The following is a 17,957-nucleotide window of genomic DNA, read 5'->3' as shown; positions in this document are numbered from 1 at the left end:
GATTGACAGGCCCCGAAACCTCGAAAAAGATTTGATTTTTAAGCGGATTCGAGCCGAAAGCTAACATCTTCCAACATTTTTCCCGAATTATTTGTTCACATGTTTTAATAATGAATACAACATAGTCATATTTTGAGTAAAATATAATTCGTTTTCGAATAATAGTGGAATTGGCTTGCACTCCGCCTAAATATGAGCGAAAACCGTACGTGATTCATGATTACTTTATTATGCGGGTCGTGTGTGTGAGGCAAGTGTTGATATAGAGATACTCAGAATCTCGATAACAAGTGTTCTTCAAATGGATTGGATCCAATTCGTTTTCAAACTAAAAGTATATTTGTCAAAATTAGTTGGTCGGATCGGCCGTCTCATTCCACCAAATAGACGACCCACCAAGTGGTGGGTTGTGTTGGTTGCTGGCCAACTCGACTCACTTGATATAACTAAAAAATAACGAGACTTTCGGGTTGGCCGCTCCGTCCCACCAAACAGGTAGTTTGGATTTACCCACCCCACCAAACGGTGGGTTGATATGAGTTGTGGGTTGGTCCATCCCTCAACACATTTTTATAGGTCCACTCTAAAGTGCACAAGAGGGGATAGAATAAAAATGGTGGTATGGGATTCATGCTAGATGTGGAGCAAATAATCATAACAATTCGTTGATCAACTAAATGCTATCATTATTCATACATGACAACACACAGAACTTAAATGGTATGTTATATATATATCCTAGTTTTCATATTTTATCAGAATCTCCAAACCAAGCAACTACTGACCACGGGTGAACCAAAAAACATGTAAAGCAAAATACAACAGTACAACAATACAACAATACTTTTGGTGCAGCAGACAACATTAGACATTTTTCAGCACTTGCAACAAACATATCAAAGATTCAGTTTTGACTCTTGTCCCATTTGAGGGGCTTAACAACTTCCCAAGTAAAGTCCGGTTCATCTCTTCCAAAGTGGCCATATGCTGCTGTTTTCAAGAACCTTCCGCCACTGCCTCTCTTCAAATCCAAGTTAATGGAGATCATGCCAGGCCTGAAATCAAAGCTTTCTTTCACAATCTGCAAGATTTCCTTATCCGGGATCTTACCCGTACCGTAACTGTCCACAAAAACAGACAATGGCTCAGGCACACCAATGGCATATGAGACCTGTACGATGCATCTACGTGCCAGGCCATTGGCCACGATACTTTTGGCAGCCTGTCGAACTATATATGCACCACTTCGGTCAACCTTAGTTGGATCCTTTCCAGAGAAGGCACCTCCACCGTGTGCTCCCCAGCCACCATAGGTGTCAATAATGATTTTGCGACCAGTGAGACCAGCATCTCCATGAGGCCCACCAATGACGAACCGACCTGAAGGGTTGAGGTGGAAAATTGTCTTCTCGTCCAGGTACTTCTCGGGGATGACAGGCTTGATAACATGCTCCTTGAGATCCTTGGCAATCTCATCATTTGTGACAGTCTCATCGTGTTGAGTTGAGATGAGAACTGTGTGTACCCTGATCGGAACCATGGCACCATTTTCATTGTAGTACTCAACAGTTACTTGAGTCTTGCCATCAGGCCGCAACCACGGACAAGTGCCATCTTTTCGAACTTCCGTGAGTCGAGCACCTAATTTTGTAGCAAGCACATGGCTGAGAGGCATGTACTCGGGGGTTTCATCAGTTGCATAGCCAAACATATGTCCCTGGTCACCGGCACCAATCTCTTCAGGGCATTTAGTCAGGTGTCCATGGACACCTTGAGCAATATCTGGGCTTTGTTGCTCGATATTGACTAGGACCTTACACTTGTCAGCATCGAGACCAACATCATCAGATGTGAATCCGATGTTGCGGCACGTGGTACGAACGATCTTCTCGTAGTCTATATTGCCCTTTGTCGTGATCTCACCAAAGACCATCACCATGTTTGTCTTGGTACAGGTTTCACAAGCAACTTTGCTGTCCGGATCCTGTTCTAGGCAGGCATCCAATACTGCATCAGATATCTGATCGCAGAGCTTGTCGGGGTGGCCCTCATTCACGGATTCGGATGTAAATAGGAAGGTGTCCATTTCCCCGACCTTCAATTATAAAACACATATAAATGGTACAGTTCTTCCATTAATAAGATACAAACGCAGATAAGACAAAAAACGTCACTATGAACCAAAAATCCAAAGAACTCTACATTACAATGAACACATTCAAGAATAAAAGGAATCCCTTAAACAAAGGGACACTTTTTATCTTGTAGGCTGTTGCATCGAATATAAGAACCTTCTTTAACAAGTTTTTAAGCAAGAAGAATACAAGAATATTTTCTTTTCACCAAGTGAAGCATAATGAAGAAATTCAAATTCCGAATGACAGCAAGAATACAGTGATTAAGAAAAAAGAATCTACTCGTAGTGAAGGGATAATTCTTCACGAAAACCATTAAACAGAGCACACCAAGAATATATTCGAATTGAAAGAAACAAAATCTTCGACATAGTTATAAAAATAAAATGAAAAAAGATCATGCCAACTAAAAACATGAGGAAATTCACCTAGAACAAGCAACAAGCAACAACCAAAGCTGCTATATTTGAGCAGCAAAAACCAATTCAGATCTTTAGTATTTCTCATTACGACAAAATCTTAACCCCAAATCTTGAGAAACGAAAAGACATTATCCAGATCCCAAAGATCGTGAACGGATCCCAAGTTTTGTAGCAGATCTGGGTTAAGAAGATCCAAAAATATACTCAGAACACACACATTAACTTATTTATTAACTCGCCCATTTCACCCGCTGCAAGTAAAACAGTCAAAACGAAGTCTAAGACTGTCATGTAAGAAAGTCAATTATCGGTTATACAATCGAAAAAAGTAACTGTTATCAGCTTAAAACCTCCCAAAACAGACTCGGACAAACAATTTAATCAGTCTGGGAAACAAGTTCAGTAGCGCAAAGAAGGAAAAAAAACTCATGAACAAAAACCAATATCAAATGCTAAAACCAAATATTTTCTAAACTTCAGAACAGCAGCATTACATCCCACCACACACACCCATGAACAAAAAGCTTGATAGATGTTAAAAAAAAAAAAAAAAAAAAAAAAACCTAAACGCAGAAGCCCAAGATTTGCTAAAATCGAATACCTTCGCAAATGAGAGCTGCTGCCGACAAAAGGTTAGTATATCCTTCGGCTATGGGGTGCTTACTACACCAAATGCTTGCGAGTCTCAAAGATGCAAGCAAGTGGGGTATTTATAGATGGATGAGATGGTGGACTTTACGGTTATGGTGGTGGACTAGATTGAGGAGGGTGGTTGTAACATGGAGATTCTGGACCGTCCGATATGTGATCCAACGCTAGAGACTGATCGTAGTTGTTGAGAGAGTGACATTGGTTTGTTTGGTGGAAGGTTTAGACTAAGTAATTACAATTCAAGTGCTTAAATTCTATTTTATTTTTATACTTGGCATGAATCATATGGAAGGAATTAATCAAAAATAAAAAAATTCATTATATTTATCCTAATTACTCTTTAATTTTACAAAAAAATCATTATATTTATCCTAATTACTCTCTAATTTTACAAAAAATCATATATTAATATCATATTTAAATTATATTTTATATCAATACCATATTTTCAATTTTTTGTACTGATTTTTATAAAAAAAAAAATAGACAAATGTGTCGTTAATACTAATACTTGCATACATATTTGCGTACTCAAAAATCATAAATTAATATTATTTTTGAAATATTTTGTAATCAAATATCATATATCAATATCGTATTTTCAATATCTTGTATTGATTTTAACTCGATAAAAAATATGTGGGGCCAAGAATACAAAAACATTTTTTTGTAGATCAAAGAGTGAAAACACATGTTTTTTTTATAGGAACTGAATGCCAAGTAATTAACTTTGAATATGAGAATTTAATATTCTCAGATTAAACATACAAGAGCAAATTTTCTTTAAATCCTCATATTAAAATTTACATTTAATGGAGTCACTATAGAAAAAATATGTTTTTGTTTTTCTTAATCCAAATAGAAAATATTTTTGCACTCATTGGGCCTATATGTTTTTTCACTAGCGAAATCACTACAAAACATTTAAAATATGATATTAGTATATGATATTCGAGCATTATTTGGTTTAGATATGGATTTTGAATATAAAATTTGAAATTTATTAATATCAACACTTACAACACATGTTTGGCAATTTAAATACTCAAAAATCATATATTAGTATCATATTTAAATTATATTATATATTAGTACCATATTTTCAATATTTTGAATCGATTTTAATTCCATAAAAAATATGTGCGGCCATGAGTACAAAAACATTTTTTTGTAGATCAGATAATGAAAATACATATTTTTCTGATAAGAACTGAATCCAAATTTATGTTTGAATTTGAAAATTTAACAGGCAAAACTAACCATTTGAAACATATATGCACACATAAATTGAGCTATGACTTTATATGGATCTCACCGTTACTACCATTTGATGCGTAATGAGTGAATCTTCGGATTAATGTAATAGTCTGTAAGTCACGCTAGTGATGTGAATTACATTAAACAAATTATATGTAACAGCCTCGCTCAAGAAAATATTGATAAGACAAATACGAGTACAACATCGAAACTAGCCGAGCAGCATCAAGCCAAGATATATGCCACCAACCTTGAATTTGAAAAGGGAAACATCAACCAACGAATCGAGTAGAGTTAGATATGACCAAATCGTGGGTTGGTGAACCAGATCCCAAATGCAAAATCACATTCCCACCCACAAAAATGCGCTGGTATTATACTCTATTTTTTTTTATCGCAAAATCCGCGTCATTATTATTATTATTATTATTATTATTATTATTATTATAGGAAAACAATTTAAAAATGGAATATAGCTCTCTCAAAATATTTTTTACATCATTTAAATCATGCCCCTGCATGGAATATCACGATGGACGAGAATGAGTTTTTTGGTCCGTGAGTGCAATAAAAAAAATAAAGTTTAGATCATGCTAGCTCGGCCTCTAATTAAACAAAATTAACTTGTTCGGTATTCAACTTTGTAGGGGTCTACAAAATATAACAAAAAATGAGAAATTCTACTATATCCTCAAAAAATTGAAAAGTTTAAATTATGGTTAGCCTATGATTTTATTTTTGCTATACATAATAATTAGAAATAGTAAAAATATATAAATAAAATTGAAAATAGTCAAAATTACCAAGGGTATTTAATATATAAAATTGTAACTGTTTTTTTATTATATATAATTTAATAGATATTATTGTCACACAAATAAATTACTTAAAATACATTAAAATTTGATAGAAATTTGAAATCAAAATTATTTCAAATAAGCATGAGTTTGGACCTATCCCCTGTTAACAAAAAAGTACGTAAGCATTCATGGCACATGCATGTCTTAGCACCATTTTCTCTATTTTATTATCAATAATAATTACAGCAATTGCATAGGTAAGTTAGGTGCTACTGTGAAAAATAAAACATAGACCAATTGATTGCTAAAGGTGGGACAAATTTTATTATCTTAGAATTTCGATTAATCTATAGCAAAATGGAGTAGGAATTATCAATATCATAATAATATAAATTCAACCATTTATTATTTGATTTATATGATAGAACACAAAAACATCTCGTTAGGCCACCAAACGAAAATTCAATGCTGGATAACAAGCAAATAGGCATGCATCCCTCAACTAATAAATTCTCATTCCATAAAATTGATTTGGAATCAGGTTTAGTAAACACGCACACAGATGGCCAGGCATTTCTGGCCAAGCTCGAGACAATCACATGTTAATTTTGTAAGATCGCTTTACAAATTAATTTTGTGAAATAAATATTCGTTTTAACTAAACAAATAGAAAACTTGTAAAATAGACTAGTCAACTATTTTTTTAAAAAAAAAAACTTATTTTTTTTTATCTCAAAGTATTACTTTTTCAGTTTTTACTTGAGTATATATGTCAACACATAGACATAATCTTAACGAGATTGTAATACCTCTTGTCCCACATTTTAAAAATTAAATATTTAAAATAAGTTTATGATTGGCTTACAATGGACTTTTATAGCAATTTGGGTTAATCATTTTCGTAAAACGAAGACAAATACGAAGTAGTTACTATAGGGGCTCATTGTGCAGTTACGCGAGCCCGGACTCGAGCTCGGGACGTGACAGAATTGGTATCAGAGCCGATCACCGGCATGAAAAATCGAGAAATAAGTGGTATGCGGGACAAAGTGCTACGTGCATGGAAGCCATCTCTTGAACATGAATGGTAAAGTGCTACATGACGGGAGCCACCTCTTGAACCTGTATGAGCCACCTCTAGATTCTTGGCGCTGGTGGATAGAGTGGTCAGGCCGCGACGAGGACGTCGCATTTTGAATGACGAGTGATTGATAAAAATTAAAGATTTAAAATAAGTTTATAATTAACTTACAATAGACTTTTATAAAAAAAATCTTTGGTTAATCATTTTCGTAAAGCGATGACGAATACGAAGTAGTTATTATAGATGTCCATTGTGCAGTCACACATGCCTGCGCTTGCGCGTGACAGGGATAATTGGCAAAATATAATCTTGATCAAACTTTTTTAAAAAACTAATCTTAGTATCTGAAAAGGTTCAAATGCATGCATTTGGAGAAGGGTAATTTAAAAAAAATAAATATTTCCTAATTAAATGGATAATTTCACAGTTAAAAACACAAATTACGAAGCATATGACTGAGGCTTCTTTAGAACGGTTGATTCCATTCTATAAGTAAGGTAATCTATAAGTAAAGTACTGCTTAATGATAGAATCAATATCTTAAATTTAGTCACACTTACGTAAGATCTACTAATTTTATTAAATCAAGTGTATGTTAATTTTGTCCATCCAAACACAAGTACTCCAGGTAACATCTAAGCTACCCTTTAGAACAAACACCGTAGGAATCAAATTTGGAGAGCTGTTCAAGAATCAGGATGCCGTTGGGCAAGTACTACTGCGATTACTGCGATAAGGAGTTCCAGGACACCCCTGCGGCACGGCGGCGCCACCTCCAGGGTATTCAGCACCAGAGAGCCAAAGCTGCCTGGTACTCCCCCCAAAGTACGTTTTCTCTGTTTCTGCTCTATCATTCAATATCCAAACACGAGCTTATGATATTTGTTTTTTCTTTTGTATTTCGTGTTCTTGTCATCAGATTTGAATCGAATTCATGAGCCTGAGTCTTTTGGTAAAGGAATCTGCAATCGATTTGTTTGTACGGTGGGTGTTTTATCAATCCCCTTTATTATCTTAGAATTTAGGAAATTTATTTGATAAAAAATGTTTTCTTTGCACTGTTTTTGGACTTCGTATATTAATGAGGAAAATGCAGCGGGAGAGCTTATGTTTGGCTGATGGATTTTGTTGCGAAAAGATTGAATTGGAGAAGGCTAATTTTCATACTGCAGGCCACATTAAATCATTAACTATGCACATATATTCATTTGTCTGTATCTAGTGGTAGTATCATATGGAAACCATACAGATTTATGGCTGATATATGAACCTCGAGCATGGTCTAAGATGGATATTATTTGAAGATTCATCTTATTTGGAATATTTCGAGGGAATAACATCCAGTTATTATACACCAGAAAAAAAGGTTGGATGATGTTCAGAATAGTTTCCTCTCTGGGATTCACGGCTTGTATATTCTGAGAAAAGTTACTCAATTAACATAATGGAGTTAATCAAATTCTTGGGTTCTGGAAGATAAGAGCATTAGTTGGAATAATGTTTTTGAGGCTACAAACTGTACATTCGTTATTTTGAATCTTTATGGTTTTTTGTTTCCTCGGGGTTCAAGGGTTCGTGCCAATATGGAGATTCTTGCAAATACTATCATCCCAAGGACGTGGCGGGCACAAACATTCAAGGAATAGCAGGTGATGCACTTCTTTAGTTTTCTTTTCCTTTTCAAACCGATACTACTAGAGCTTCACATTGTGAATTCATTTCCAATTTTCAGGAACAAATATTGTTACTAATGTGCAGTCATATACTGGAAAGTTTACTTCTTCCTCCCTTTTATTTGTCTCTTCGAGTTAACATGGTGAGCCATTTCTATATGATATGCTGATATGCCATTCGCCACTTTAGGTGTAATTGGAACTCAACTTGGAACTACCCTTGGAAGCCTGCCTCCATCATTGTGTCCACCTCCTGAGGGTGGATATCCGCCGCTGCCTTTCATCGACTGGGGATAGCTTACCACCAGCACATGGTGAACTTTCAGAATTGTGCGTGTTATCTATAATGGGATACTGTTTGTTGCAAAGTTAGCTTTACACACACACACACACACACAAAAAAACACAAACTCACAAAACAGATGCATACAAAGTTAAGAGTCATTTAGACCAGAAATCCCTAATTTAAATAAAAAATCTACTCCTTTTGTTATCATTATATTATATGTGTTGAATGAAACTTAAGGGAATTGTACACTGCTTTTCGCCAACTCGTTGATTTAAATATTTGTAGTCATTGATTTAAAATGCGACATAGTGTTTCTTCCAAAAAAAAAAAAGAGAGAGAGATGGTGCGACCAAAATACTATGCAAAGTAAATAAAACAAAACTTCTTCCTTTCCACCGCATTGTGTCTTCTGCTGTGGATAGTTTAATTCTATAGATTCAGAAATTTTGGGTTTGATCGCTCATTTCTTTAGTGAGGACAGTAAAAACAACCCAATTGAATGAACATTGGGAAGTTAATGGTTTGGCTTTGGCGTAAACTGTAAAATCTTCTCCACTTTCGCCTCTTCTTTTATAGTTCTACATTATTTTCAGTCAGAATTCCCTCGAGGATCTTATTTTTATCTTTAATACAATATATAAATAATAATGACGAGCACATACTTTTCATTTTTCAGTGAATACAAATATTTATATTAGATACCATTCATACACACGCAAAGTGGATTTTAACCCCTTCTCAGTAATTTTGGAAAGATGCAGCGTTTCACACAAACCAAAAGATATAAAAAATAATTCATCAAACTTGAAAAACGTCAACAAAATAGAGTATATATTATTTATAACTTGATCAAATATTAAACCACCACATTGCCATAAATATGTATACATCGATATATATCCATCACCGTCACAATGATAGAACACCACGATGCTCAGATTACTCCAATGATGCAATTACCTCGAACAACGAAGCAGCAAATTGCATCTGGGTCTCTTCGTCAATGGTCAAGAAGAGAGGAACGTGCACAAATATCGATTTAATTCCATTCAGATCCGCAAAACGCAACGAATGATAGTATACATAGTTGCAAACAAACCGACCAGCATCATCCGAAGTCATCACTTCATAACCCATCTTCGCCAAGGTCTTCGTAATATCCTCAATGGGAAGTGAAGTCTGCATTTTAACATTCGAGGCTTTGTGATATAAATTAAGTTTTTACACTAGCATAACCAAATGGGAACTAGGGAAATAGAGAAGGAAAATTTCCGATTGCGGTAAAAGCTGTTTGTGTTATTTGTAATTTCATCTCAAATGATGTCTTATCTTCCGATTGTACTTCTCTATATTTTCAACTAATTTTCCTTTTTCTATGCGTATAAACACATGATTGTGTACACAGAGTTCATCAATGTATCCAACCTATGAACCAGCTTCGCCTTATCCATTTCCATATTCAACAACTGAGCCTAAGGTAAAAACTAACATAAGCATCATATGTATATACATACCTTTCGTATCCGTGAAACCCCACCATCTGCAGGAACAATGGGAACTTTCTGCAATAAATAAGATCATCGTTATATAAAACTAGTTATGTTGAGATATGATTGGAGACAACTGATAGGCCAAGCCGACCTGAGGCTTCCATCCCATCTCATCTGGACAGCGGAAGGTGGCTTCATTGACGGCTTGATGCTCTAGAGCAAATTTTGTGGCTCCACTGTTTACTCCAAAATGGACCTAAATTATCGACACAAGGAAGAGAAATCAGACAACACTATTAAAAATGATAACAGGTTACATTCTATTCCTGCAATGTGAAAAATTTTAATCATACAACAACTAGCATATTTGTAAATTATAGATGTTTTGATAGTGAACAACTAGATTTAAATTGACAAAAGACTTAGAGAGTTGCCCTTAGAATTAGCAAAACTATATTATAAGCAATAGATTTGATAGAATTTGACAGTGCCAATTTATAATTTGATGTTCTACATGATGTTATACATGACCATAGAAATATGTTATCAGGGTTAAGTATCTCGAATGTAAAGAAAGAGATCCATTAATACAAAGAATAGTTGGGTTCAATATCAGTATGTCTCATAGCATTTGTCTGAAAAACAAGACCAACTTCGAGTTAAGAATGCGATGCAAAAGAGCAGCATACCCAGATAACCCTGCTAGAACTGGACACTGTGTTATCCTTGCTCACCGAGGATTGCAACGTTTGGTACAAAGAAACAACAGCTCCTTGCCCTGCAGTTTCGAGAATTGTGCAACTACCGATGATCAGCCCATTCGGTACAACCCTCTTGTTCAGATAACCTTGGAGATTGTTAACAATTGTTTCGGTTGGATTTTCTGCCACCCCATGAAACTTTTTAAATCCCGTCACATGAATTGTTATTGGTGAAGTAGGTCCTTCAGATCCCATCTACTGAGAATCCAGGTAATAAATCAATGTTAAAGCATGAAATTCTCTAACTCGATCCACGTCCCATGAAAAAACAAAGATTATGACAGAACAAGTGATGAAATTGAACAATATTTTGTGAAGTCCTTGATCCACAGAAACCAAATGCCTTATAACCAAAACCTGGCTATCAAAAAAAATTTAAATTAGTGAAAAGAAAGTAATTTGTTTGAAGATGAGATCATTTATTTAAAAACTTTGAACTCGTCTGACAATTTCATGATTTCCATTCTGTCATGGAACCTTGCATCGAGTTCAAACTAAAGTATTAAAACCAAAAATCTCAAAACTATAAACAAAATATTTGCAAACACAAAAGGCAGAACAGAAACACAGAGAGTGAAGAACTCTATAAAAGACTCGAGACATGATAAACATTTCAGTGCGACGAAATAAACCCGTACCTCCAAAACCACGATCAAATCAATCAAGCCCAAAATTTTGATAATCTTAAATCTTAAACGCCACTGAAAATTAGAACTCCAAATCCAGAATCAAACATACCGCAATAAACCCACTTGAAATTCAGCAAAGATTATCGAGACTTCGAGTAGATAGTGAAAAACGCACCGATCTACAGCGTCCCGTTGACAATTAAGTTAGAGAAGCCAACTTTAAATCTAAAACCAGGAAGAATGAAGCGAAAAAACGATGCTTTAAATGAATATACTCACCGAATAGCCAAAACGAAGATGCAAAAAGATACCGAAACGCTCACACACTACCTTATCTACACAATTGATCAGGAATAGTTATTTGATTAGCAATAATTCTTGATATTTTATTATTATTAGAGAAGAGAAGGGAGCAAAAGAAGATGGGAAACAAAAGAAAATCGGATAAAGATCGGTGGTACAGTGGGGGTCGTTGACTCGTTTTCAAAAAAGGAACAATAAATAAGAACTTGTATATGGCTTCTTCTGATACCAAACTAATCATAATATATTCACAAACTTCATTTGAGATAATTCATTTTGTGAGATGAATTTATAATCCCATTCAATTTGTAGAAAATATTATTTTAAATGTTCAAAATATTGATTTTGATAGCCTCCTATGTCCAGGTTGCACCAGGTAACATCAAAAACCAATTGTACGAGATATTCTCGCACGTTTCAAATCACATTAAAGATTTTTCGGTTTTCGTTTATTGGTGAAATTTTCAAATATGATTCGAGTCTACTCGTCTCACATATATATCCATGAGCAGAAAAATTCATATAAGACGGTCTGACGAATTAATTTTGTAAGACGGATCTCTATTCAACCTCATATATGAAAAAATATCATTTTTTTAATTTATTATGAATACTGTTGAATCGAACCATATTATGTATATAAATATTTGAGACTATCTTAGAAAAGAGCTATATAGGAATAAATAAATAAAAAAATCAAACATTTCACCTGTATATATGATAGATAAATGATATAAAAAAAAGACTAAAAACCGCAATTTATGCTAAACTCTTCTTTTAGTTCAAGAGCTTTAGAACGGATACTTGCTTTGCTCTAGTTGTTTTTCTATGTTGAGGGGAAACCTTATTTCTCACAAGGTGTCCTGCTTTCTCATTGAGCAGAACCGGAACGTTGTCTCTTTTTCTTAAGTTCTCATTTGAACCAACTATCCACCAAGACTAACACCTATCTACAATAGATCGTGTCTGAGTACAAAGTGTTTTATTATTATTTTTTTACAAAAAGTATAACATCATATTATGTATATTTCTCATTGGCCAATGGGTTTCATATGTCGGATATCTCGGCTTTGAAATCCATATAAAAAATATACTCCCATGATATATATAAAAATTACTAAAAAATTTGATGGCCATTTTATCTTTAAAGCAGAGCTCAACATTTTCTATTTCCTTGATGATATTTAATTTATCGTTAAGTTTTTTTTTTTTTTAAATTTTATGTATTAACTATCAAAAAAATTATTTACATGTGTGTGTATGTATATGTATATGTATATAATCATTCTAAAATTTTATAATCGAATGTGAAAGCTCGCTAATATTATATTTGAATAAATAAATTACTTAAAACTTATGTATATTTTTCGTATTAAAATTAATGGAAACGTTTAAGTTAATTTCCAGTACCTAAACAAGGCCAGGCTGGTGTTCCAATCGTCAAATCAAGTGATTCTGAAAATAGTACAGTAATTATTCCTCTTCAGAATATTACGTTTCCAAAGCACATGTATAAATAAATTGCATAAAAAGTCAATAATCAATATTCACTTGAAAATATGATCAATACGAAGTTTGGGCGAGCAGAAAAGAGGCTTCTCCTATGCTAATGTATGTGCATCGTGTATTGCTTTATTCCTTGAAATTAAGAAAAAGAAAATAGATACAAATTGGAATTCTTTTCTCTGTTTTGTTTTTTTTTATTTATTTATAAAAACCAATAAAAAATTATCAACTACAAAAATCTATCATTATTCTTATTTAATCTTGCTAAAAAAAGTACTTTCCAGTCACTGTAATAATACAAAATCATTATTTACATTTCTCTCAAATAAAAGTCGAGTAGAAACAAGACAAGACAAGACATAAATAAAAACCTTAAAAAACTATTGTTCTCAAATAGAGAAAATGTATGTAAAAAAAAAATAGAGAAAATGTCATATTTCAAAATTCAGACAATGACAAAAAAAAAAAAAAAAAAAAAAAAAAAAAAAAAACAANAGGACTAACCAAATAATACAGAAACTTTGATTGTTTTAACAAAACGAAAAAACTGGAAAATAGCCTCCAAAAAGATCAGCATCAAGCAACCACTTTATTCACCCTGAAGGAATCCATAATAGTGCGAAGATCATTTTCCTCTTCGATGAATGTCTTTTCCGGAGTCTGTAATCGTAATTCATATAGTTGATTATTCTCAACTCCAAGAACCGAAAGGTATCTCCGATCCCATTCCATACAAACCACCCTGTCCTGTGGCATGACTGCCAATTCATTGTTGCTCGCGTATGACTTAATGTTTGCCTGTTATACATAGAATGTCACACAGTTCAATAAATTCCACATTCTTCATAACAGTGACGCGAAAATAAACATGATATGATCATAAATTCTCAAGTAACAACCATAAAAAATGTATGAGAAAAAAGAAGAGTGAACAGCTATTTCTCATCTATGATATGTAGGTCAGTAGGTGTCATGTATGAAGAAATAAATGCAAATAGAAGTCTTTGTCAATGAAAGAGAGCTGATAAAATGTCCTGACATGTGTGAAATCATCGATAACATAATAGAATCTATTGGTTAAAGAAAATGGCTATTAGGTAAGGAGTCAGGATTTTCTTTCTAGCATCCTACTGATCATGAAGATAAACCTCTTTTCTTTTCATATATCTACGTACCAATGAAAGACACTGAAATTTCATCAAATGGTAGTGCGGATAGGAAGGAACTAAAGGGGAGAAAACGGTTCGTAGAATGTAGCATTCATGTGCACTTTTTGACACTCTATCATCCTTCCCAGTGACCAATATCATCCACTTCTATGGCTTCTTTTCATAGCTTATTTCACTTAATAGTTTTACAATTTAAATTATCTAACAAATGTATGTCTTTACAGCTTCTAAGCTATCACCGGGTTGTATTTATGAATATTTAAACACATAGACGAGGGAGCCACCATTATCTTTCGCACAGAATTTACGAATTCACCATGTAACAAATAGTTCGATCAAATTCTCCAAAAAAAAAAAATTTAGCTCAACAACCCAAAAAGGGAAAAACTCTCACCTCAACTTGATAGTACAGCTTCCCATCATTGGCCACTCTCGAAGACGTAGAAATTATTCTTGATTCACGCCTTACACCAAGTCGAGTAGACATGAACTCGGTCAAATACTGCCTAAGTACTTTCTTCCCTGCTTCTTCTGGTGAACCCAAATCTTCTACGCTCTTATATCTGGAGGACGAAGGAGATGATATCTCTACCGAAATATTTTCATCGAGAACAAAAGGGTCCCTGAAGAATATATCAGCACCAGCACCACGTACTTGAATCCAGTTGCCCGGGTACTTGAATGAGTATCCATCAAATGAATCTATGTATTCCCTGTATACTACAGACTGTGCAAAAGTAGTATTTTGGGTATTGGAAATTGAGAGGATGTAACCTGAGAGGATCAATGCCATAGCATTTCTTCTTGGAACTGCAAAACCTTTACTCTGGTTATATATATTAGAAAATGTCTTGTGAGAAGCTGTACAACTATAAAGCTATGATTTTGAAAGTGAATTCACTTTACTTTGTCGTTTCTCAATTTGAGGAATACAGTAGAGACAGGAGGCGTGTCATAATTCCTTGGGAAAAATATTATTCCAACTTCTTTCCAGGTCATATAATTTCTTAGATTAGTAGAATGACCAAACTACAGATTGCTTTACTAAGATATGGGACATGACAGACCTTCTGGCCTAAATCTTGCCTTGCGTCATTGTAATATCCTGAACATTTTTACCAATGGATAGAATGGCAACTATCCAGATTATAAAGCCTGTCTGGAATTAATCCATCTAAGAATAATCGCAACTCACCTCAATGCAATGTGATGAGGTTCTTGTAGCAATTGTCTTTCTTTCCACATTATTCACCGCAATCTTTTCTTTTATTAAATTATTTTTTTGTGTGACTGCTGCTAATGCCCCCTCGCCCACCAACCAAGAACTCCCATTCGAGCTAAAATGAACGGCCAAGTTTATTTTATGTTTTTTTATAAAAAGTTCTTGACTTGCTTATCACTGTTTATCAACAACATTGTTATGCGAATACAATCATTTGCAATGTTAATCAATACCGTGTATTTCAAAATCATATCACTAAACTCCCACTCAAAAGAAATAAGCGAAAAACAGAAGAAATTAACAGGGAAAGAAATAATTTAATCAACAAGAAGAAACATGATAAGACAAGATAAAGGTATTCTACTCATGAGCCCAGTATTAATGAGACTCACTCACCTCATTTAGCATGCAAGAAACGGAAGGTGAAGGGGTCGAATTTATCGTTAATCGACGCGAGTGGGGTGTGTTCAGCTTCGGAGAGTACGAGATCGCAAGAAGAGTGGCCATTTTTTGAGTGTGGGAATCGAGGAACCATATGGGTGAAGAAGATGGTTGTGGTACGCATAGATAGAAGCGTCAATAATTGAAATGCGACTTCAAGGAAGATCATCGGTTATATATATATATATATATATAAAGATTTGATATGCTGCACACCTACCGTGTACATTTATTTGAGCACCGATGAGGTGTCACCCGTACATTAGATGTGATGTAATATAAACAAAATAAATCTCTCTCTCTAGCAAAGAAAGTTCCCTCTTTTCGTTTTTTATCACATGATGATTAAAGGACAAGTCGTAAACTTGGACATGGTTTGAGATTCGCATGAAGTTTTCATTCCAAAAATAATAATTAATAAATTCAAAAAATACTACAGATTATAATTAAACGCGCCTATGCTCCAAAATTGCTAGTTATTCAATTTGTGGTTACCTTACCTCTCAACTTTCAATACTTTTACGTTCAAAAACTCTCAATTTTTGTAATAATTTTGAAGTTAAAAATAGTATTTTTTTTATTATATGTATATTAAAACTAACTATTTTAAACTTTCTCAAATTTAAATTTTTTATATCTTAATGATGTTATTTTAATCTTTGCTCTTGAATTTATGAAAACTACACAAACATAAAGCTTTATTGATAATATTCAGTTGTACAATAGATCATAATCTCGATAAATATGATTTAGAAGTTTAGATCAAACCATGCAGTTGCAGATATAATCAATAATCNCTACGCCTCCTCCTTTCACAATCTCCACGTTCACCTCTTTACCCTTCACAGCTGTCGGCTCCTCCTCGAGCTCAAACGCCGACACCGGGAACGTACGCGTCAGCCCAGTCGGAGACTTAAACGTGATCTTTCCTGTGGGTGGATCGTCCACATAAATCTCACATACATTGAGCCAAATCAGAAGCTCTTTAGCCTTCACACCCGTCAATCTCTTGACCTTCTTGTTCTCCACATAAGCCGTCACCTCTGTGGCATACTGCACATTTCTTCCGATCTTCTCGAACTTCTGCTCGGTTTTCTTCTTCTGTATGAGCCACATGAACCCTGTCTTCTCCACGTAGCCGCATTCCACCATGTCTTTTAAGGGCAAGATCCCGTTCGGGAAACCCATTTCTTTGAGAAGGTGTTTGGATTCGACTTGACAGATTTCATCTCCGGTGTACAACTTCGATGCACTTGCTCGGATTTCGTCTGTTATTAGAGACATTCTTGTAAATTATATACTTAAATTCACCTTTTTTTGAGTATTAATAATGATTCTGGTTGGTTTCAGGGATTCGGGGAAATGGGGTTTATATAATTCATGAATTGAGAATTTTGATATGTAAATGAATGGATGTACGTGTGATTTCAAAAGTGCATGAAAATAGTAAACATAATTATATTTCTATTTTCTCTTTTTTGGAAATTGATTTTTTTAAAACCTAGTTTACATATATATTTCCTTGATATCACGGATCTTGATCTGTGAGACGGATCAACCCTACTCATATTCATAATAAAAAGTAATACTTTTTCATGGATAACCCAAATAAGAGACCCGTCTCACAAATACGACCCATGAGACCGTCTCACACAAGTTTTTGCCTAAATTTGAATATCAGTTTTATCATTCTATTATAAGATATATGTGATTATATCGAATATATAATATAAAATATGTTCACGCAAAATTTAAATGCATGGACGTTGATGAACCACTCTTCATTATACACATGGAAAAATTTAGGTCGTTACCTAACATATAAATTGAATAATATTTGCAAATATAATAATTTCTACTAGTATATTTGGTAAACATAGAAATCAATCATTGCTAACCAATATAGGATTGTGTATTCTTTTATTACTAATTTGATTTCTTCTAGATTGGGACCATATCACACAATAAATAACCACCAATTATTTTTTCCCTTAAATCACCCCAAGTCAACAAGTAGTTATAAGCCTAATACGACCGATACTTTGATTGATATGCGCATCTCTCTTATTACTTTTTTGTATCTCCGTTTGTCGGATCCAATTCGATCCTTCTGGCTTCTACGGCA

At 34.2% G+C, this 17,957-nt stretch overlaps 5 protein-coding genes across 11 annotated transcripts; 1 reads left to right on the top strand and 4 right to left on the bottom strand.

Moving 5' to 3' along the window:
* Positions 1-709: 709 nt before the first annotated feature.
* LOC140959161 (S-adenosylmethionine synthase 3-like) lies at positions 710-3,320 on the bottom strand. The gene is made up of 2 exons (XM_073416956.1): positions 3,159-3,320; positions 710-2,095 (listed from the first exon to the last, which is right to left on the bottom strand). The coding sequence occupies exon 2, from the start codon at positions 2,084-2,086 to the stop codon at positions 905-907; it is 1,182 nt and encodes a 393-aa protein (XP_073273057.1). The 5' UTR covers positions 2,087-2,095; positions 3,159-3,320; the 3' UTR covers positions 710-904.
* A 3,644-nt stretch (positions 3,321-6,964) lies between these two features.
* On the top strand, positions 6,965-8,521 carry LOC140959719 (zinc finger CCCH domain-containing protein 3). Of its 2 annotated transcripts, XM_073417706.1 has the most exons (5): positions 6,965-7,174; positions 7,269-7,333; positions 7,920-7,998; positions 8,082-8,118; positions 8,214-8,521. In XM_073417706.1, the coding sequence occupies exons 1-5, from the start codon at positions 7,048-7,050 to the stop codon at positions 8,317-8,319; spliced, it is 414 nt and encodes a 137-aa protein (XP_073273807.1). In that variant the 5' UTR covers positions 6,965-7,047; the 3' UTR covers positions 8,320-8,521. The 2 variants fall into 2 exon arrangements, with proteins under 2 accessions (XP_073273807.1, XP_073273808.1); XM_073417707.1 differs by lacking the exon at positions 8,082-8,118 and having other exon boundaries at positions 8,213-8,521.
* A 598-nt stretch (positions 8,522-9,119) lies between these two features.
* LOC140960301 (uncharacterized) lies at positions 9,120-11,665 on the bottom strand. Of its 5 annotated transcripts, none has more exons than XM_073418522.1 (6): positions 11,471-11,665; positions 11,201-11,370; positions 10,491-10,760; positions 9,953-10,057; positions 9,826-9,873; positions 9,120-9,490 (listed from the first exon to the last, which is right to left on the bottom strand). In XM_073418522.1, exons 3-6 carry the CDS (start codon positions 10,755-10,757, stop codon positions 9,251-9,253), a joined length of 660 nt encoding a protein of 219 aa, XP_073274623.1. In that variant the 5' UTR covers positions 10,758-10,760; positions 11,201-11,370; positions 11,471-11,665; the 3' UTR covers positions 9,120-9,250. The 5 variants fall into 5 exon arrangements, with proteins under 5 accessions (XP_073274623.1, XP_073274621.1, XP_073274622.1 ...); XM_073418520.1 differs by having other exon boundaries at positions 11,301-11,370; XM_073418521.1 differs by having other exon boundaries at positions 10,491-10,757; positions 11,301-11,370.
* Positions 11,666-13,499: 1,834 nt separating this feature from the next.
* On the bottom strand, positions 13,500-15,944 carry LOC140958240 (psbP domain-containing protein 1, chloroplastic). Of its 2 annotated transcripts, none has more exons than XM_073415620.1 (3): positions 15,788-15,944; positions 14,564-14,995; positions 13,500-13,798 (listed from the first exon to the last, which is right to left on the bottom strand). In XM_073415620.1, the coding sequence occupies exons 1-3, from the start codon at positions 15,896-15,898 to the stop codon at positions 13,577-13,579; spliced, it is 765 nt and encodes a 254-aa protein (XP_073271721.1). In that variant the 5' UTR covers positions 15,899-15,944; the 3' UTR covers positions 13,500-13,576. The 2 variants fall into 2 exon arrangements, with proteins under 2 accessions (XP_073271721.1, XP_073271722.1); XM_073415621.1 differs by having other exon boundaries at positions 14,564-14,979; positions 15,788-15,927.
* Positions 15,945-16,594: 650 nt separating this feature from the next.
* LOC140958748 (uncharacterized) lies at positions 16,595-17,020 on the bottom strand. The gene has a single exon (XM_073416313.1). The coding sequence runs from the start codon at positions 17,018-17,020 to the stop codon at positions 16,595-16,597; it is 426 nt and encodes a 141-aa protein (XP_073272414.1).
* Between the last annotated feature and the right edge of the window lie 937 nt (positions 17,021-17,957).

Source organism: Primulina huaijiensis, chromosome 15 (assembly GCF_012295235.1).
Source record: "Primulina huaijiensis isolate GDHJ02 chromosome 15, ASM1229523v2, whole genome shotgun sequence".
Taxonomy (NCBI): domain Eukaryota; kingdom Viridiplantae; phylum Streptophyta; class Magnoliopsida; order Lamiales; family Gesneriaceae; genus Primulina; species Primulina huaijiensis.
The sequence above is the reverse complement of the archived record's forward strand: the minus strand, read 5'-3'. Positions and strand labels throughout refer to the sequence as shown.